Source organism: Neopelma chrysocephalum, unplaced genomic scaffold, assembly GCF_003984885.1.
Source record: "Neopelma chrysocephalum unplaced genomic scaffold, ASM398488v2 Primary Assembly neopelma1_73b, whole genome shotgun sequence".
NCBI classification, from domain to species: domain Eukaryota; kingdom Metazoa; phylum Chordata; class Aves; order Passeriformes; family Pipridae; genus Neopelma; species Neopelma chrysocephalum.
In genome coordinates this window covers 4,358,875-4,379,572 of record NW_020897734.1, presented here as the reverse complement: position 1 = coordinate 4,379,572, position 20,698 = coordinate 4,358,875, and the positions used below count along the sequence as shown (strand labels likewise).

At 54.8% G+C, this 20,698-nt stretch overlaps 1 protein-coding gene across 2 annotated transcripts; it reads right to left on the bottom strand.

Moving 5' to 3' along the window:
• Positions 1 to 1,245: 1,245 nt before the first annotated feature.
• Positions 1,246 to 12,633, bottom strand: ZIC3 (Zic family member 3). 2 transcript variants are annotated; one of them, XM_027687273.1, is made up of 7 exons: positions 11,595 to 12,633; positions 10,765 to 10,928; positions 9,770 to 10,232; positions 7,129 to 7,137; positions 5,752 to 5,753; positions 4,930 to 4,938; positions 1,246 to 1,256 (listed from the first exon to the last, which is right to left on the bottom strand). In XM_027687273.1, the coding sequence occupies exons 1-3, from the start codon at positions 12,631 to 12,633 to the stop codon at positions 10,053 to 10,055; spliced, it is 1,383 nt and encodes a 460-aa protein (XP_027543074.1). In that variant the 3' UTR covers positions 1,246 to 1,256; positions 4,930 to 4,938; positions 5,752 to 5,753; positions 7,129 to 7,137; positions 9,770 to 10,052. The 2 variants fall into 2 exon arrangements, with proteins under 2 accessions (XP_027543074.1, XP_027543073.1); XM_027687272.1 differs by lacking the exons at positions 1,246 to 1,256; positions 4,930 to 4,938; positions 5,752 to 5,753; positions 7,129 to 7,137 and adding an exon at positions 8,379 to 8,715 and having other exon boundaries at positions 8,899 to 10,232.
• Between the last annotated feature and the right edge of the window lie 8,065 nt (positions 12,634 to 20,698).

The following is a 20,698-nucleotide window of genomic DNA, read 5'->3' as shown; positions in this document are numbered from 1 at the left end:
ATGCAGGCAGATTTAACTAGTTGGGGAAAGCTTTCAGCATGGTTTGCTCTACAGGCTGCACTGCAACTGCTTTTTTCTGCCCCAATATTCCCACCTCCCCTGCTGCCAGGGTCAGATGGGAGCACGAGGTGAGCAGCCTCAGGATCTGCTGCTGGCTCCCATGGGGCCAACCCAACAGCAGGAGAAGTTGCTCCATGCCTAAAAAGACAGAGAGCAGTCCCCGTGCCTCTGCCCATGACCAGCCTGCAGTCTCAATCCAGCTGCATCACGATGCCTAGTAAATGCTCTGGGATTTGTTAAAAATGAGGCTTTTCTAATATGCTGAAGATGACAGACCTCAAGTTGTCATATATTAAAATGGTGCGTACATTCCTTCCTCCAAGTAACCAATAATGGGACAAAAATCCTTGCCAACTCCAGTCCGTCCCTCCTGCCAAGGATTGTTTGAGCTCAGCTCATCCAGAGTGCCCCCATTGGGATCCAGATATAGATTAACACAGTTTTGAAATGCACAAGGGCCACAATCATGCAAGGCTTGATCCAACCCAGACTGGAGTCCATGGAAAGGTCTGCATTGACGTAAGCGGATGGAGCACAGCACCATCGCTCCTGCTGCTGAGAAACCAGCACCAGTCCCTCCCCGTGGCAGGACCCCACTGTGGCCTCCAGGAACAGAGGGGAGTGGGAGCCACGGGGGAGCAGGAGGGCAACAACAGCTCCCCAAGGGTCCCTCTGGTCCTGAGCCTGGCGGGCACAAAGCTGCCTGCGCGAAGCCAGCCTGTTCCTCCCCGCTCACAGCTCGGGTCTGGCTTGCCAAGGGACTCTGACACCAGCCACATCCCAAAGCCCGGGCACAGGAATGGCGCCGCCGGTGCCCACGCACTGCACCCGGCCAACAGCCACGCACAGCTGCATCGTGGGAGCCACAACTTGTGCAGCGTGGAGGGTTCCTCACCCCGAGCACCACACGCTGCTTCCCACAGGGCAAATCCTGTGCACGTCTCCAGAGACTCACACACTTTTGTGGGGGCTCTGCCTGAACAGCCTGCAAATGCAAAAGGCTCAGCTGGATGTATTCACACACAGGGACAAGGAGCAGCTCCTCGCTGCTGCACCAGCCTGGCCGCCTTTCACTAGACTATTCCTCCTTCGCCAACCCACATCTCTTTTGTTCCTCCTTTCCTCATTCCCACGTTTTTGTGCTGCCCTCTCAGGCATCCCCTGCGTTACCCAACAGCCTCCCCTTCCACACTCTTCTCCAAGTTTGCTTCTCAGCCATCATTTCTTTGGGATTTACTGCAGTCAGAGAAGCAAGAATTGAAATGGGGAAATACCAGCCTTGGGGCCCTCTCCCCTTTACAGTCTCTGGTACTTGGTATAGAGCTCGCAGGAGACAGTACCAAGCCAAGGGGGGCAGCATTCATGCATGCACTAGCCCCCAGCTTGGGGCCTTCTACTCTATCACAGCAATAAAAAACTGCCCATTCAAGTCCTTTGTCTTAAAGATTTCCATCCTGGCTACAGCAAGTGCAGATTTATTGGTGGGAGCAACTGCAGGAGGAATAGTAAACAGCGCGCGCGTGCGTGCCGATGTGCCAGCGCACGGAGGCCGTGCCTCCACCCAGCACGGCACAGCCTCGCCACAGTCAAGATTAAATATGTGACTAATATAAAATGGGTTTCCCGGTGCTTTAAAAAAAATAAATAAATATTTCATCTGGCATCCTATTCCATGACATACGCGGCACAGTCGGAGCTTGGTGGGGACGCACGGATGGGGGAGAAGCGAAGCCAAGAGCGACGGCTGCCTACGCTGGGTCTGAGGAATCAGACACCTGCCTGATTATGAACAGTGATGCACAGCCTGGCCTCTGCTTTCTCACAGGCCTCCACTCACAAAAGCTAAACTGCACAACCTGTGCCTCCCTCTGCCTGCTACCATCCTGGTTAAAGGTGCAGCCTCACACCCACGCCAAGCCCGGCCAAGGGGCGGACCTCAGGCTTCCCACCCCAAACTTCCCAACCCTTCCACAGAGGCACACAGAACGCTTCCACACTTGTTGACACTTCAAAATAATACGTTGCTAATGATAAAATCAGCAGCCACATCTTTTGTTGACTTCTGTAGGAATTTCACTGGAGAAAGGATGGCAGGACGCGACTCCAAGTTCGCTGAGTGACATCTTATATTTTCCAAACCATCCTCAGATTTTTCATAACATCTAGCAAGAGAGTTGCTGACAGAAGCAGGATGGTTGCCTGTTTGTTGGGCAAGAATACTTTGGGATTCAGTAGAATACCAAATTTGGTAGAATGTCTTCCACTTTGGTAGAAGATATTACAAACAACTGTGCATTTTAACACGTTTTCACATTACACATCATTCATTCTGGGGAGGGGGGTGGTGATTGTTTTGTGCAGACAGCTAGCAATGTTTCCAAGAATGAAAATGTTCATCGAAAGATAATGAAAACCAGATATTTAGTAACATTTTCATTTTGCATGTTTAAATATTTATAACTGTGTTCATAAAACCACATGTTTGCTCTCCTAATGCTCTAGTGATTTTGTTTATGAAATGCAGTATTTCTCCAATGCCCCTTCCTTGCATCAGCTTCTCCTCAGAGCACAGTTTACTAGTGTTGCTCTACTGACAAACAGTCCTTTTTTGTAAAAGACTGTTTGAGATTAAGAACAGAAAATTAATGAAAAGAAGAAAATATATTTTCAGGACATTAATGTTTCACTGATGCATACGTGATTTAAAACTTCATAGGGGGCATTTATGCTGGTTTAATTCTTTCAGTGCAATTTACTGTCAATCTGGAAAGAAACTATTTATTAATCTACAGCAAAATTATGAAATTTAGAAATATAAGTGTGATAAAACTAAGGTGCTGATACAAACTATTGTTCTCTCTAGAACAATTTTCTTTCCTAACTTGGATGAAAATTAAATTACAGCAAAGAACTTTGCTTTAATGCTACGGTTGCTAAAGTTTGTGTTACAAATTTCTCGAGTTTGAGTTATAAATTTCTAAAAAACTGATCACAGCCTGAGATTGAGACTACTAGGCTTAGAAGAGCCCACTGTACTCTTCTCTGTCCTCTGACTACAGACATCATGGCATAGCTTGCAGGGCTCATTCTGGTGTATTAAACATTCAGAGAGACCACGGCTGCGAGGCAAGGCTGGCAGAGCTCAGCCCCACAGCTGGAGACCCAGTAAGTTCTTTATCAAATCATAATTCTTAAAATTCCCTATGTCACCTCATAATTTAAAAAAGGAGTTAATGTTTTAAAATTTTTTTAAATTTTCTTCTCCTTTTTTTTTTTAAACATTTACAGCTTAAGGTTTTTGAAAGGGTCAGGGCACTCCTCTGAAATCAAGTCCTCAGCAACATAGAGTGAGCACCAACAGAGAGGTTTTATTTTAATTTCAGTCCAGTGTCCTCCTGAAGGTACAGGGAGGGTCTTCGAGGGGCAGTTTCAACTCCTTTGGTCCTTTGCTTGCCTTCTGCATCAGCAAAGAATAAAAAGGAAACAGAAAAAAAGGAGCAGATTGCAATAATACATTGGTGTCTCATTTTAAAAACAAAATCAGCGGTGCCAAGCCATTAAGGCAAATCACTCCACTCACTGCATTATTTTAAAATACTTCTGCAAGATTAAAAATTAAATATATATTTTACTGCTGCAGTTTTGTTAATTCTTACAATACTGGCAATAGCCTCATTTTAAAAAAATGTAAGTCAAGCTCTAGAATCATGAAATTACACAAAAATTTGAGCTCCACTTTAAAACACAAATATATGCCCCTTTAGCCTTGTAGGTGTCACCAAAAGAAAAAAAAAAAAAGAAAAAACAGGCAAAATAAAATCTGGACAGTGAGGCTCACAGCACTGAAAAAAAACAGCAGGAAAAGAAAAAAATTGTCTACTTTCTTTTTCTTTCATAATCTTGTAAAATTGAGCAAGTCCATTACAAGTGTGCCTGGAACATGATTTTTAAATATTTATGACTGGCAGTTTCAGCACATTCTTGCAGCATCTTCTTTCTAGTAAAAATAAATATTATGGGGAAAATGAGTATTCTGGGGAACATCTGCCTTCCTCAGCACCAGGAGCCCTTGTACCAGTGAGCGACCAGAGCCCAGTCCTTGCAAATTCTGCACTCTGCATGCGTCAGAGAAACTTTAGTCACACCATCTGCTGCACAAAGATTTTTCTTTTAATTAAATATAATATTTAAGTCCAAATTAAGATTTTTCCTATAGTTAAGAAGGAGTTTCACCAATCTCAACACAAACTTTACTTTTTTCTTGAGTTTATCAATAATCCCTGAGAAGTTCAAGTCCATGGATTTAATAGGGTGCTAAATGCAAACAAAAAAAAATGTTTATTTTCAGTAAGAACACACTGAAGGAGTGGAAAGCTTAAATTCAATGTCATTCTATTAACACAGCTAAAGAATAAACAGAAAAAAAATTAAAATAAGGAAAAAAGTGAACGAAAAAACAATATCTTCTAGCTCGAAACAGAAGAATCAGGCTATGTAAACTACAGAAAGCAGACAAAAATTACTTTAAAAAAAATACAAACACCAGATTTTGCACTGAAATAATGTCTTACTGAAACTGAGGGGAATTTAAAGATGATATAAATAAGTGGGTGATTTTATTTAAAGCAAAGACTATATGCTAAGGCACTGCCTCTTGAGCCTTTCTGGCTGCAGATACATTTTCCAAAGTGGTTATTCTCTGTGGCATACAAATACAGCGAGCCCATGGCTAGCAGAAACCAAAATCCCGACATTTTCTCCCCTGCTGTGACCCTCCCAGCTAAAGGTCTCAGCTTGTGAATAAAGCACAACACTCATTTCTGCTCCAAAATCCCACCCAGCTCCCTCTGGAGCACAGGGAGCGGTGACTCCCTGCACCTGCCTGGGCACAGTCCCGGCACAGGCTGCAGAGCAACACACTTTTCACCCCCATACCAAACCCTGACGATGTTCCACTTTTGTCCTGCCCACAGACCAGCTTCTGCCTGAACAACAGAGATGGAGGTACTGGAAGCCAGGTAGGGCAAAGTCTCCTGGAAAGCTTTAGAATCTCTGCCCAGCCCCTTGCTCCACCACGCCAAGTCCCCCAAAACCTCACTAAGAGCCATTTTGTAGCTGCAGGACCAGCACAGGCCTAAACTGGGATTATACGATGCTCTGAAAAACAGCAAAACCAAGGGAATAGCCCTATTCTGCATGTATCCTTTATGATCCTGGGCCATTAAGCGTCTGCAGCTTCCCCAGCCTCCTCCCAGCCAGCAGGACCACCAGTGACTTTTCCCCTCTCCAAGTTTCCCCCATGTCCCAGGTCAGGCTGCCTCGCTCAGCATGCACAGGAAAAAATCCCCAGTGTGCAGGCTGGGTCTCCCTCAGCAGAAACTTCACGGATCACCCATTCAACCATTTCAAAGTCGAGCTTTGGCGATTTCAAAGCTGCCACTATTGAACAAGTTGCCAAAACAAAATCATTCAGCTAAACTCTTTTTTTTTTTCCCCCCAGCCCTTTTTATTAAAGTTTCTTTTCACACAAACATTTGAAATGGAGAAACACTACTGAAGTGTCAGCTGAAAGAAAACCTAAGCAGCACACAACCTTCTTTACTGAGAATAAAATTAGCATCTTAATATTAAAATATACCTGTGCCTCCTTAGTCAAGTGACTCCCCCAGATCCTGCAGAGGGTTTTTTCACGACTACTACAGAACAGATGTCTGCAAAGCCATCCTAAACAGCCTCCTATTAAGTCTGCAGGGCAGGTCCTTGCTTTGCCATTCTCACTTACCACTGTAAGCTCTTACAAAAGTATTTTTACTGCTTGCAGCTACGTTCAGGTGAGCAGGCACTTGCAAGACATAAATTATATTTTTATCCCATACAAATGGCATAGAAAGGTTAACCAAACATTTTAGTTCAGGGGATGAACAGAGTAGTCAGTACGTTACAAACTATTTCCTTCTGGGCACTCTATAATAAAATTAGATTTCTCAAAGAATATTGGTTTTCTCTGGAGTTTTACTTTTCCAAACCAAGAGTGCACCTCTGCAGAAATATTTTCCTTAGAGCTGATCATACTAACAGCATAAATAACAGGGATGGTTTATGAAACAGTCGTGAAAGTTAGGCTCAGCTAAAAGAGGGGAAGGGTTAGTGTGTGGTGCTTTTAATCTGGGAACATTATATTAAAAAAATAAAATGCAAACACAGAATACTACACCCTATCCACTGCTTTGGAGCTTTACAGCCAACAGAGTTACTACAGGAACTTAATTCCTGGTGTCATAACGCTGAGATACTTGAACACAACCTGATCAAAATGCCTTCAGGACTCTGCCTTCACACTGTGTGCAACCACTAGCTGCTAATGGCACGCACAAAGCTTGAAAAAAAAAAATATTCTTTTCAGAGGATTACACCAGACACAGAGACAGATATGCAAAAACAATGACACCAAAGGAATCAAAATATTCATGGCTCATAAAGCGTGGTAGAGAAGGAATGGCTCCAGCTCATCGCCTGCCTCTGCTTAGATTCGTTATAGCACAATGAATCAACATTACCCCTTTTAGAAAACCATCCCGAGTTCTGTTTATGTGGGGACAAATCCACCTAATCCTGCTCATACAAGCAACCACAGCAACTTCAAGGGAACTGCCAGTCTGGGAGAGGACAGCAGAATACGTCCCCTTTTTGTGACCAGTCCTGGGATTTTTCTGGGGTGTGACACAAGTCCCATTATTATGACACACTAAAAGCTGAGCTAACATGGCACCTGCCCTGCCAGCGCTGTTCTGCCCTGGCTGCTCTCTAATGCTTTTGTCCAAGCTGTGAGCACAGGGAATGCCCACAGGTCGCCACTGCCAGGCCCTGGCTTTGAAAATCATGAGCTGTCTCTCCCTGGCTCACAAAACTAGCCTAAGAAATCTGAGAAAAAGGATCTTTCCCACTCCAGGACTCTCTTTATCTCCCTGCAATTAGCACGGGTGAGCAACAGAGACTTTTTGCTTCTTTTTACAGAAAAGCCCTTCTTATTTGACCATTAGAGCTGAGGACTCAGCTGCAGGGTGAGACAGCTCTTCCCTGGCCTTCACTCCCAAAGTCTTGGGGCCAGCAGCACCCACCAGCACAGTGTACCATGCTCGGGGGACACGGCCTTCCTGCCCTACCTCATGGTGCTGGTGCTGAACTCTGTGCTTTGCAAGCATTGCAGAGCCAAAGGGGTCCTCAGCCCTTCTTGCATCCATCCCAAATCCATTCCTTCATCCCATACTACACACACACACACACCTCCCAGCTGCACCAGCCCATCCATGCCCCATTTTGGGGGGGCTGCAGAGTGGGATGGGGGGACCCTGGACCTCAGTGGGGTACAGTCAACAGTTTGCTTCACTCTTCCCTGTACTGGTAGCGAGCCCTGCCTGGATGGGGAGGACTCAGGGTGGGGGACTGACTGGCGACCCAGGGGAAGCCAAATGAGCCAGGATGCTGGTTTTAATTCCTGGCAATAAAAATGGCAGGGGCAGTGCTGCCAGTCAAAGGAAGGAAGCAACTGCGGGGGCAGGCGGGAGGGCAAGAACACCAGCACGGCCCGTGAGCCCCGGGAACCAGCCAGAGCCACTGCGGAGCCAGAAAGGACAACCCCGGCCACAGCAGAGCCCCCCACTCCGGGACGGCGTTTCGAGGACCGACAGCAGCAGCCGTCGCCAGCCCTGCGCCCCCGCGGAGCCCTGCGCACCCCGCGCCTCCCCGGGTCCGAGCAAAGCAGTAACGAAACCGAGCCTACCGGCACGTTTCCAAGCCTGGCGCGGTCCGGAGCGACGCAGACGCGACCTAGGTGGGTGTCCGAGGAAAACCCGACGACCCCCGGCGGCTCCACTGCTCCTCGCCGGCCGCGGGGCGGGGCGGCCCCGCTCGCCCCCCGGGAAGGGCCCGGGCTCGGCAGCGCTCCGCGTCCAGCCCCGGGCTCGGCTCTGCGCACAGCGAGAGAAAGACTTCACAGCAAAAAAGAAGCAGAGATTCACGTCTAGCTGGGACACCTCGAAGGGAACTATTTTAAGTGGCCAGTGAGGAGCTGGAGGGATTTATTTTTATTTTTTTTTTTAGATGTGCAGCTGCAGAGGCTGCGATTCACCTTTCTCCTGTGCTTTTCTGACCGAGAAACCTTTCCCCACCCCCCCTTTTTTTTTTCTTGGGAAAAAGGAGAGGGCAGATTTGTTCAAAGGTAAATTTTAAAGCATGCAAGGCTCTGCCGGTTACTCGCCCGAGCGGCCCCTGCGGCAGGCAGGAGGGGATGGGCCACCCCGGCCTTCCCCTGTGCCCCCAGTCAAGTTCAAGAGGGGCCTGTCTGGGGTCTCCCCCGGTCAGGGGAGGTGCGGATCGGAGGGAGGATGCAGCTGCGGAGCCGCACGCCCGGGCTGGCCGCGCTGGAGGGGAGCACCGGCCGCGCTCCACCGGGATGGGAGGACCTGAGTATCCCTGCGGCACCTCCGTCCGGCCCGCCGGGGCCACCGGGACACGGAGGTTTGCCGGGGTGGGACGGTTTCCACCGTCTCTCTGGTTGCTTGGAGCTCCTGTGCGGCGCCACAGGAGAAGTTTCTTGGATGAGATGTCTCCGCTCGACCCCTTTTCCTCCTGAGGACGGGGAGGCTTTTCCGCATCCTAGTCAGAAATAAAGGAAAACAAAACAAACCAGACGATAACGGAGAAAGTCCTGCCCGCCGCGAGGTCGCCCCGGGCCCCCCCCCGGCATGCAGCCCGGTGCCGGTCCCGCAAGGTTAGCCGGCCCCCACATCCCAGCGCTGCATCCAAGGGGCGCCGGGCACTGCCCGTCCCGGTACTCACCGTCGGGACCTCCCCGTCGAGGCGGCCCCGCTGCCCCTGGCGCTCCTCTCCCTCGGCGGCGCCGCACTCCGAGATCGGTCCGCTCGGGAAGGTGGCGGGGGAGCGAAACTGCCGGGCGGCGGAGGGCGGGGACAAAGGGACACGAGAAAAGAGCGGCGGCGAGGAGGAGGCTTCACCCAGCATCGCCAGCTCGAAAACAACGGCCCGGCCCCGGCGGCAGCGCCAACCGAGCCCGCGACGGCACCCGCGGCTGCCCCGTCCCCCGGAGGAGGTCAAAACCGGCTCTTTCCAAAACAATAAACTTTTAATGCTAAAGCAGTTATAACCAAAAGCTGTACAGAGTTGGATTTTTTTTGTTTGTATTTTTTTTTGTTAGAAAACAATTTTTTCTCCCCCATAAATATTGTTCAGTTCCCGGCACTTTGTATCAATAATTAAATTACGAACGATAAATATGGCATCATGGGTATGTATTTACAAAAAAAGTTATTACAAAAAGGCAACTGTTATACTAAACGTCACAATCTGGGCAGAATAAACACCACATCCTCATCCTGAAAAATACTGACCGACCCCATCAGACGAGAATACATTCACAAGTGTAATGCTTGGAGAGAGAGAAGGAGAAAGAGGAGATCAGAGAAAGAAGCAGCAGGAGAGCTAGAAAGGAAAGTTCAAGACATAACAGGACTTTGGCACGGTTTAAGACTGTAAGTTTAAACAATCACCACTAAGGCGAAGGAGAATTTTCATCCTCATGTCAACATCCCACCGAAAGAAGGAAAAACAAAACAAATTAGGAATAAAAAAATAGTGGGGATTGTCAGAAGAAGGACTTGGGCAAGGAGGGGGGAAAAAAAATCAAAGAAACGATTGCGACTGAAAAAATAACAACAAAAAAAAGAAATCTAATCCTGAGAAAAGGACATGGCTAGTCCAGCGTCTGGGCTTGCAAAAAAATAGTAATAATTATAATATAATAATAAAAGACCCCCCTCTGGATCCTGGCAGTTAACTAGGTGTAGCCCTATGCGGTCGCCGGTGTGGAAACTCCATTTCCATGGGAGCGAGCTGCAGTTGGCTTGGTTTGTCCTTTTTTTTTTTCCTCGTTCCCAATGCATTTGGTCCAGTCTGTGGCCGGGCAGCAGCTGCCTTCACACATACCACTCATTAAAATTGGGGGGCAGTCCAGGGTTGTGGCCGGGGTTACTCTGCAGGGCGGCCGGCGGCGTTTTAGTGGAGTCCTTACTGCCGGCGGACACCGCAGGGGGGGTGGAGGACTCGTACCCCGAACTGGCTGCAGGGGAAGAGTCCGACCCCTGGGATTCGTGCACCTAAAACCAAGAGGCAGAGATGGGAGCGAGCTCAGGGTCCCCGCCACCTTGCTCAGCCAGGTTGGGGTGTTCCTCCATGCAAGAGGGACAATGTGGTCCAGCAGCTCGGCCGTGCCCGGCGATCAGGCGGTTCGTGCCTGGCTGCACACTGAGCACCAGCAGCAAATGCCTCGGCTCTGGGCATTTGGCTGCAGCATCCTGGCGTGGGGGGCTGCAGCATCCCAGCACAGGGGCTGCCGTGTCCCAGCATGGGGGCCTGCAGCCACAGGCCAGGTTGCACTCGCACGGCCTTCCAGCACCAAGCCACACTCTGCAAACCAGGCAGCACTTGCACCAGTGGGAGCACAAAAACAAACTACGCCATTTCCCCGGGCTGTGCTCCAGCCACGGCCCAGACACCGGGGACTGCTCGGGCCATGCCAGGAGCAAGGAGCTCAGCTCTGCCCTGCTCCAGGGAAACGAGCCCTGAGCACACCAGCGGCTCAGCATCCCTGCTCAGGGAGGAAAGGACTGCAGCACTGGGGTGATTTACCTTCATGTGTTTCCTAAGTGAGCTGGGGTGGGTGTAGGATTTGTCGCACACCTTGCAGATGTAGGGCTTGTCCGAGGTGTGGACGTGCATGTGTTTCTTCCTGTCACTGCTGTTGGCGAAGCGCCTGTCGCAGCCCTCAAACTCGCACTTGAAAGGCTTCTCACCTGTGAAATTTAGAGAGGGTGAAGGCGGGCCGTTCCCCGCTCCATCCCCACCTGCCTCCTCCCAGGACAACATCTGCCCCGCTCACCCCACCTTAGGGATGCACAAGCACCACAACAAATGAAGAAGGGGAAGATGGACAGAAGGGTTCGTTACGCGTTGGGTAAATTTGGATCAGCCTTCGTTACTTTTAACTCACCTCCCGCCAGGCCCACGCTGGGCTCCGGCAGGGAAGGCGGCTGGGCGAGCTCGGAGAGGGAGAAGACCCGAGATAAATTCAGCGGCTCGGACAGCTTTACAAGACGTACTCCAGGATACAAGCCAAAATACGTTTGCTTCCAGCCTTCCCCCTCTCTTCCCCTCCACCCGTGCGGGAGGGCTGAAGGAAACTCAGGGCTGCAAATAAAAATACTTTGACAAAAGTATCGCTGATTTAATTAGGATAGATGCCAATCAGGCCTAAAAATAAAATAAAAAAAAGGAGCGGAAGTCACCGAAAATGAGATTTCATTAGCATTTCTATGGTTCCCTCCGCAGAGGCGCGCAGAAGGCCGAGAGCGGCGGCAGCGCCGCGCACCCCGCGCTCCGCCGGCCCGTCCCCGCAGCCCCGCGGAGCCCCACAAAGCCCCGCGTCCCGGGTGGGAAGGACACATGGACATGGGCCTTACCTGTGTGCGTCCGCTTGTGAATCTTGAGATTCTCGGAGCGGGCAAAGATCTTGCCGCAGCCCGGGAAGGGGCAGGGGAAGGGCTTCTCGCCCGTGTGCACCCGAATGTGGTTCACCAGTTTGTATTTCGCCTTGAAGGACTTGCCTTCCCGCGGACACTCGTCCCAGTAGCAGATGTGGTTGTTCTGCTCCGGCCCTCCGACATGCTCCATGGTGACGTGGGTCACCAGCTCGTGCATGGTGCTGAAAGTCCTGTCGCAGCTCTTCTTGGGCCGGCTGAGCTGGCTCTCGTCGAGCCACTTGCAGGACAATTCTTGCTTGATGGGCTGGCGCATGTACCGAAAGAAAGCCCCGGGGCCGTGGTGGTGATGGTGGTGGTGGTGGGCCGCCACGTTCATGCCCATATTCATGTTCATGTGGTTGTAGTTGTGGAACTGGGCGCCGGCGTAAGGGTCCGTGCGGGGGCTGGAGACGGCCCGGTAGGGATCCGGCCGCCCGAAGAGGTCCCCGCGCAGCCCCAGGTGCATCTGCCCGTTGTCCACATGCCCGTTGGGGGACGTGTGGCTCGGGCTCTGCTCGTGGAGCCCCGGGAAGAGCAGGTATCCCGGGGTGTCCGGGATGCCGCCGGGGCCGTGCAAGCCGCCGGGGGAGCCGCCGAAGAGCCCGTGCTGCGCCGTGCCGGAGGCGGCGTCCGCGATGCCGGAGCCGCGGTTGCGGAACAGAAAGTCGCGTGTGGAGTTGAAAGCGGCGGCCCCGCCGTACGAGGGCACCTGGCCGGCGTGGTGGTGGTGGTGGTGGTGGCCCAGGGCGCTGGCGTAGCCCGGCGCCTGCGGCGTGAACGCCGAGCTCTGCCCGGCGGCGAGGTCGTGCGGGGCCGCGTTCAGCTTGAAGGCGGCGGCGTGCGAGGAGTCCCCGAAGGGGCCCAGCCCCATACCGGCGGCGGCGGCGTCGCGACCCGGCATCTCGTGGTGCCGGGGCGCCGCGAAGCCGCCCACCCCCAGCGCCGGGAACTGCGGCCCTCCGTCCAGCAGCATCGTCATGGGCGCGGGGCCGTCGGCGCGGCGGCAGCCTGCCCGCCCCCCCTCCTCCTCCTCCCGCCCGCCCCCAAAAAAGTACAAAACCACCCCAAAACGTACCCCCCCGCCCCCCCGCTGCGGGCAAGCGCGGCCCCGGCCGCGCAGCGAGGCAAGCACCCCCCGGCCGAAACCAAAACAACAACAACAACAAAAAAACCCCAACGACCAGCGCCAAAACAGCCACCCGCCCCCAGAGGCGCCCGCCCCCCGCGCCGGGCCGGACTGGGCCGGGCCGGGCCGGGCAGGGCGGCGCAGCAGGGCGAGGAGGCGCAGCGCGGCCGCGCTCCCGCTCGGCGCCGTCGGGGCACTGACGGGGCGCCCGCCCGCGCCTCGCACATAAAACCAACTCCGGGGCCAGGCCGCGCCGCGCCAATGGGGAGCCGCGCGCCGCCGGTCACCTGACCCGCCGCCCGCCGCGCCATTGGCCGCGCCGCGCTTGATTGGCACGCGCCCCGCGCCGCCGCGGCCGCTGATTGGGCGCGGGCGCCCCGCAGGTAGAGCGGGGGCGGCTGAGGGGGGGCGGCGGGAGCCCCCACGGAGCCCCCGCGCCCTCCGTTTCCCCCCGTCCCGGCCCCGCCGCCCCCTCCTCGCGTGTCCCGCCGCGTCCCGCCGCCCGTGCCCTCCCAGCGCCGCCCCGCGCCGTGCGGGACGCTTGCCCCGGGCGGCGCGGCGGGGAAGCGTAAAAGCCGCTCCGAAAAGCCGCCGCGTGGATTCAAAAACGAAATAATAATAGTAATAATAAAATTAAAAAAAAACCACACGGGGTAAAGCCGGAGCTGTTTCCAGTTTAATTTCTTTTTTTAATTATTATTATTTTTAAATTTTATTTTTCTATTTGCTTTTATGTTTACCGGCTGAGCGCGGGGGCAGAACCGCCCGCGCCGCGCGGGGAGAGCCCGCTCCTGCCCCCCGGCCCCGGGGGCGCGGCGTGACCGGGCCGGGGTCCCCCCCGCCGGCCGAGCCCAGCCCCCGCTGTCCCCCCTCGCTCCCGTCGGGGGACCGGCAGGGAGGGGTCACACCCCGCTCCGCGGACAGCGGGGCTCCGTGCCCCACTCCCCGCCGACCCGCCGAGCAGCGCCCAGAACGGCGGCTCCTGAGCCGGTTTTTTTTCTACACTCATTTATCTTTTCGCTTTTCTCCGCTCTCTCTTTATTTCTTTCCTTTTTTCCTTTTGTTTTTTTTCCCCTTTCCTTTTTTTCCCTTTCCTTTTTTTCCCTTCCTTCCTTTTTTTATTTCTTTTCTTTTTAATTTTATTTTGCAAAGGCAACGTTCTGCCTTGGAATAATTATCAGTTGCAGACAGCGCTATAAATCCACTCATTTTCTGTTCTGGAAAGCACTTGCAAAGAACTATGGGGAGCAAGAGTGGAAATAAAAGGCAGAAAGAAAGATGGCTGTAATTGTAATATCCTGAGGTTTGCTGAGCCCCCAAGTCTGGCTATTGGGCAGGTCTCAGGCTCGCCGCCGGCTCTCTGCAGGAAACGTAAAATCTGATCAAGTTCAGAGACGCATTGAGAGCCCGCTTCAAGCAGCGCTTTATAACCGCGGCCCTTTCACATCCTTACCCCCAATCAGCCCCGGGAAAGGCTTCGCCTTCTTTATTTTAGGGTTTGCAGGGAGCGGAAAAAAAAAAAAAAGAAAAAAGAAAAAAAAAGAAAGAAAGGGGGGAAAAAAGCCACCGATATAAAATCTCCCCGAGAGGTAACACCAGTGCCCGTCAAACACTCAAATTTCCCAGGCCACAGCCGCCAAGAACAGTCCCAAAGTTGGAAGGTGAGTCCCTCGCTGCCGTTAGTGCACGATCGCAGCACAACAGGAGGCGGGAGCGCGGGGACCCGCCTGGGGGGGACCCGCCGGGGGGGCCGGGGCCGCCTTCGCTGCTCCCCCCGCTACACCCCGCGGCTGTTAGGCGGGAGTCGGGGCAGGATCGTAGCCCTTTCTGCGGCTCGTCCAGGAATTCGGGCGCGGGGAAGCCGGGACACGGCCGGGGATACCAGGGCACCGACCTACAGACCCCGGGGACGGCGGGGCGAGGCCACGCACCCCCCTCGTTGTTCCGCTGAGGCTCTACCTGCCTATCTCCGGAGGGCTGCGGCGGGGTCATTAATTACCTTCCGCACGTGTTGGGTTTTCTCGACAACAACAAACCCCTCAATTTAAAAAAAAAAAAAAAAAGGGGGGGGGGGAAGAAAAAGAAATAAATGAGGGAAAAAAAGGGGGGGGGGGAAAAAATTAAATTCCCCTGTCCGGGGCGCACGGGGGAGGGCAGCGCCTCTGAGGTCGCCGACCTGGGGCGACCGAGGGCGACTGACCCCTGCTTGTGCAGAGGCCTCACGTGTGGCATTGTGTGTTGTCTGTCCCTAATGGGGCGCGCCGGGCCCGGGCCGGGCCGGTGGCGGCGGCGCCGGGGCCGCGGTGCCCGCCCAGGTGCCCGCACCAAGCGGGACTGCGGCTGCCCCGGCCGGGCTGGGGGGTGTGCTGGGAAAGGAAACACTCCGGCTCGGAGAGAAGGAGCGAGCGTGGCTCCACGGCGGGAGAACATTTAAAAAAAAAAAAATTTAAAATTGAGTTGTTTTTTTCGCCTAGAAAAATCCCCGCGCGCCGGCAACGGCGGGACCGCGGGGCTTCGGGAAAAACATCCCGGGGGCTTGGGGCTGGGGGGATAAAAAGAAGTGGTCGTAGCTTTGGACGAGGACTCGCCGTATCGGGAGGGTTTGGTGGTTACAGCCCTGCCTTGCCTGCTGTGTACTGTGAGGATCGGGCTACATCAATTAACCTATAAATCTTTTTTTATACGTTTCCCGTTTCTTCTCTGCCAACTTTGCCTGAGCGTGTGCGCCCGGTAGCATCCGCAGCAGCGTACAGGCACTACTTACATCCCATCGCTTCCTAACTGGAATTTGCCAGCTTGGGGACCACAAATTCCATTAAATGTGTTTATTTTTTTTAAGGGATTGTCGGTATAGCCTATGATTTCCACTCCCCTCCCCCCGTGCGTCCGGAATTAAAATATATATATATATAATATATTTTGTATTTACTTTACCACTTCAGTACATTCCATTTTTATTCAGGGTATTTCTGGCAGAACCCAATTTATTTTCCAGAACATGGAGAACATTGCATCTTCCCCCTTTTTAAATCTATCTCAATTGCAAACGTGCAAACAACAACAACCGGAAAAGTAGTCTCGCAGCCTCCTTTCTCCCGCCGTGCTCCCAACGCGAGGGAAAGGGGGAGAAAGACCCCCCTGCTTTACGTCAAGAACAGATATCGTGTAATTCTCCTCCACCGCCTATTTTTTCCTTTTTTTTTCTTTTTTTTTTTTTCCCTTTGGTTGATTTGGGAATATAACAGCTACAAAAATGTAAACCCCCTGGAAAGCGGTGCGGGTCCCTCCGCGCCCAGAGCCCTGCCGGTGCTCGGCTCCCGTCCGTGCCCCGCAAGGCGGTGGACCCGGACCTCCCTGGACCAGGATCCCCCTGGTGCTGTCCTGGCCCGGGGACTCCTGGACTTAACACTGCCCCGTCCGAGCACTCCGCCACGGTGTGGGGAGCCTCGCCAGGGAGAAGACCGCAGGGTCTGGGCCCTGCAGCGCAGGAGCAAAACACGGTCCCCAATGGGTGCCCACTCGTTACAGCGGAATTCTCAGCGGGGCAGGGGCAGGTGAAGTTTCGGCAACGGCCCTAGGAGTGGGAGGTCAATTGCTCCATGGATTTCCCTCGTCCCTTTCACCGAGGGCGCGAGGAAAAGGCAAAACAAACCCGGGATAACAGCAACAGAAATCCCCCGCGCCGAGCTGCGAGCCGGCGGCGGCGAGAGGAATATTCCATCCGCCCTAAAGAGCTTTTAAAGCGCACTATATCGCGGTTAAATGAATATCCCTAACAAGCGTAAAGACAAGTAGTTTTTCTCCTGCCATAAACATATTGCATCTCCGGTGTAATTATATGCAAACCAGGAGCGAACGAGACATTTCCATTGTAGCTGTCACTCAGCGGCGGGGGAAGCACATGTACATTTGAACTTCAGAGATAGGGGCTGGAGTAAACAGGTCTGAACTTCGGCAAGGGGAGGGGGCGAGGAATATCAAAGGCCAGACAGAGGCAAGCAGAAAGACCTGAGTGGCGAGGAAATGTAGGTGCCAGCGGGCTCCATCCTGCAGCTCGGGGAGCCGGGCCGGCACTGGCACCCTCGCCCACGGACCAGAGTTTGTCACATGTTTGGTGGTGATGGGGAGAAGTTCCCCCCCCAAAAAAAAAAATAAAGACCACCGTTCAGCGGCGCGGGAAGTACGCGTCGGGCTCGGAAGCGACTGAAAAAACCACTCCGAGAACCAGTTCGAAGCGCTGCAGAATAAATTAGGTCCCGTTGCTCCTATGGGGCCGAGGCAAACCCAGGGGCAGGAGACAGCGGAGGTCGCAGCCCTGCGGGGAACCGGGGCCACTCCGTGCACCTTGGGGTGGCCACGCACCGGAGTGATCCCGAGGAAGGCCACCCTCTGGAAGGAGGAAACGCCCACCGCTGACCCCCTCCCCCCAAAGCCATTAGTAGGAGACACGGTGCAAACCCGGGAGCGGACAGAGGGGGAAGCCGGGCCCTCGGCACCCCGGCCCGGCCGAGAGCATCCTCACCCTCCGGCCGCCCCCTTGATATCCCCCCGCGCCTCCGAGCAGCAGAGGGGGTGGGGGGGAAGTGGCGAATATCTCAATCAGCGAGGAGGTGACCTGTGACCCGGAGGGTGGCTCTATTGTCCCACTCTTGCGGGGGACACAGACTTTAGTCAGCCTTTCTGCGTGACTGAGCCCTGAGGGGCAACCGCAAGCCCCGGGCTCCGGGGAGGCATCCCGGCCTCGGGAGCCGCCAGCCCGGCATCAGCTGCCGGGGCAGAGCCGCCCCTTCCCCAGCGTGCCGAGGCCGCTGCCCCCGCGCCCCGGCTGTTTCCGAGCCCGCACCCGGAGTACGCGGCCCCCTCCTGCCCCGGGCCTTTCCCCGGCGGTCGGGAGGGTCTGGGCAGACCCTCCCCACCCGAGGGCGAGCACCAGCGGGAGGGAGATGCCCCGCCGTGCTGAGTTGGGATTTGACTTGCAGGAGGAGCCGATCGGGATAACGGGAGGGGAAGGGCAGGAGGGGTTGTCCCCGGAGCCCCGGAGGAGCCCCTGCCCCAGTTCGTCCGCCCCCCTAGGCAGTCTGCCGGCCCCGGGAGCGGGGCTGCGGGAGCCGCCTCCGCCCCTGCCCGTCCGGGGGCGGCTCCGGCGGGGCCCGTTGCGGGGCCGGGCACGAGGCGGCGCTGCGGAGCGGCCCGGCCGGGCCCCGACGGCCGCCGAGACCCCCCGGAGCTGCCCCGCGCCCCTGCCCGGACACGGACGGGTCCTCCGGATCCTGCCCCTTAGGCGGAGGACGGGGCAGCCGGCGGACGTGGGGCTCTGTCCCTGTTATTAACGCGGCCCCAGCTCGTCCCCGGGCCCGCCCTTCCCTCTCGGAGACCTCACAGCAGGTGTAACAAATGCGCTCCCTGGGGGCAAATCGCCCCGTTTGAACCGGCACCCCCACGGGCCCTAAACACCGGTCTCTAGCTGCCGAGGGTCATCTTCGGGGAGCCCCCGAGCTCCGGGGGAGCCCGTCCTGGGGACACCCTCCAGCCTGCAGCAGGTCATTGGGGCGACTGCGGGGACACTCTGAGTTGTGTCGGGGCTCTTTCCATTGCCAGGAGCCCCAGGGGAGAACGTGGGGTTTACTCTCGCTTCCAGTTCTTCTCCCCCAGCACTGGGCACAGCCCGGAGCTGGAGGGTCGGCAGCGGGAGCCACCGCTCCCCGCGACCCCGGGCTGAGAGCTGCGACCGGCCGGGACACTCCGGCACAGAGCCGCTCAGTGCCGCCCCGGCGGCGGCCTGCGGGGTGGCCCGGTGGAGCAGGGGCCCGAGGGGGGGCCGCAGGTGGGCTGCGGCCCAGGGGGCGTCACGGACCCAGTGTCGGCTCCGGCGCACCGACGGGCACACCGGTAGCGGGCACCGAGGGCGTCTACCGCAGCCAGCATCCCATAAAGACGGGAACAGGATTTTGCCGGTCCCGAGGATATGTTGGAACAAGGTGTTGAACGATTTAACGTTTTTAAAACAATTAAAACGACGATTTTCCACTGCTCGCCTTTTGCCACCCTCTCTCCGGCCACATCGCCCAGCGACTCTCCCCTCAACCGCCAGGGATTTTCCCCAAGGTATCGGGGAGAGAACCAAGCTCCCCTTCGCCCTCCGACCCGGGACACGTCCCCCCCCGGTCCCCTTGGGGTGATAGGCCCGTTCCTTTTTCCTTTGTGTTTTTTCCTCCCCGGGAGAAGCGATGCCGCCGCAGAGCTGCGGGGTCTGACCCGCTCCCGCTCCTTTCGCCCCTGCCCCATTCCCTTCGTGAACGAGGGGAATGCAGCGCTCCGACGGCGCCTCCAGCCCGCAGCCCGGAGGGGCTCCGGCCGTTCCGGCGCAACGGGATATGGCAGGGGCTGGGCGGCCGCGGCTCCCGGGAGGAACCGGGCTCAGCCCTCGCACGCTTCCCCGGGTTAAACAGCCCCGCAATGGGAGTTGCTTTCACCAGTAAAACCCGCTCGAAGCTTTGGGGTGAATCACAGCTGCGGGGAGGGGGGCGAAAGCTTCTGCCCAGATGTCCCCCATGCCCGTGTCCGGGTTGGCACCGGGGTGCTTCACCCCCTGCCTGTGACCGCGGAGCTTCGGGGAGAGCCAGCTCCTCTCTTGCTGCCGAGATCCCCACATTTCGGGCCAATAGACGATCCCTGGCGGGTCTCACCCCCACTTCTCTATTTTTGCTATCGAACGTCCCCAGGCCCCGCGCTGCGGGACGCGGGCGCGCAGGGAGCGCACCCCGGGCGCGGAGGACAGCGGCGGTACGATTAACACGCCTGTAAACGATGTGCTTGCCACGGGGTGAAGGAGTCGATGCCTTTTAAAGGACCTTCATTCCCCTACCCGGAGGATCAGTTCCGTAACGAGAACCTCGTCGGGCAAAGGCGGGGGAGACGGCGGTGGAAAAGCTACCTCAAGTGATCAACCCCGGAGCGGGCAGAGCCGGGGGGAGGGAGAGCTTGCGGCAAGCTGGGTTTCGATGAGGACCACGCCAAAATTAAAATTTAAAAAAATAAATAAAAAAAGGAAAAATAAGAGAAAGAGCAAGAGAGAGAAACCAAAAGAAATCCAAAAGGCAACCAAGCAAACGGAAAGCCTCATCGCAGCCCTTCAGCTGCGGCTCCCAGACGAAGGCAGCTCTGTGCCCTCGTTGCGTTTCAATTCCCTCGGCGGGGTTGTGAGCCCGCAGGGCCGGCGGGTGAGCGCTGCGGGCAGGGCTGCGGGCAGGGCTGCGGGCAGGATTGCCCGCGGGACTCCACATCCTCTCAAGTTTTCAAAGCCAGGAAACAGCCATTTCCCGCTACCTTCGCCCGTTCCCCGATAGCTTTCAAGGCATCCACGTTTATTTTAAAAACTCTTCTGAAAGCCGTAGTAAATTGAGTTTGCTTGTAGCTACAAAGGAGAAAGTTAAGCATTTGTCTCTGCTGTTGTATAGGCAGCCAGTTGTTTTAATTAAAGGGTGGGGATCCGTGATATATACACCAGATAAAAGCAAATGCACAGAATAAACTAATTAAAACATTGTGTTTGGAACACATTTTATTTCTTTTTTTGATCTTAGTTGTGTTTTAAAGAAATGTCAGCGCACTATAAAGCAACCTTATTTCCCTTATAGTGTGCGGCGCTTTTCAAAGGCTAGTGTGATATATTTTAGAAAAGAAATCCTGCTGTGAAAGCTTGCGTGTCTTCTCTTTACCAAACTAAGCTCTTGTCAATCATGCCAAGGCATATCCAATCACCAGGTCCCTTTTTGGAAAGCAGCTCATCCCGCTGTGCTTTTATATATCACACCGCAGCATGTTTAGATGCATTTTTACTATCACTTCAGGAGCGGTGACTGATGAGAGCGCAGTTACAGTACCGGCTTCCCCAAACGCCGGAGTTGCTAACAATTTG

What these genes read in the sequence shown, in the direction of transcription:
- ZIC3 (XM_027687273.1), bottom strand. Translation starts at nt 12,633, where the DNA reads ATGACGATGCTGCTGGACGGAGGGCCGCAGTTCCCGGCGCTGGGGGTG. An exon ending in TCACAAGCGGACGCACACAG is followed by an intron (nt 10,929 to 11,594) that starts GTAAGGCCCATG and finishes TAAATTTCACAG; the next exon opens with GTGAGAAGCCTTTCAAGTGC. An exon ending in CACTTAGGAAACACATGAAG is followed by an intron (nt 10,233 to 10,764) that starts GTAAATCACCCC and finishes TCTTGGTTTTAG; the next exon opens with GTGCACGAATCCCAGGGGTC.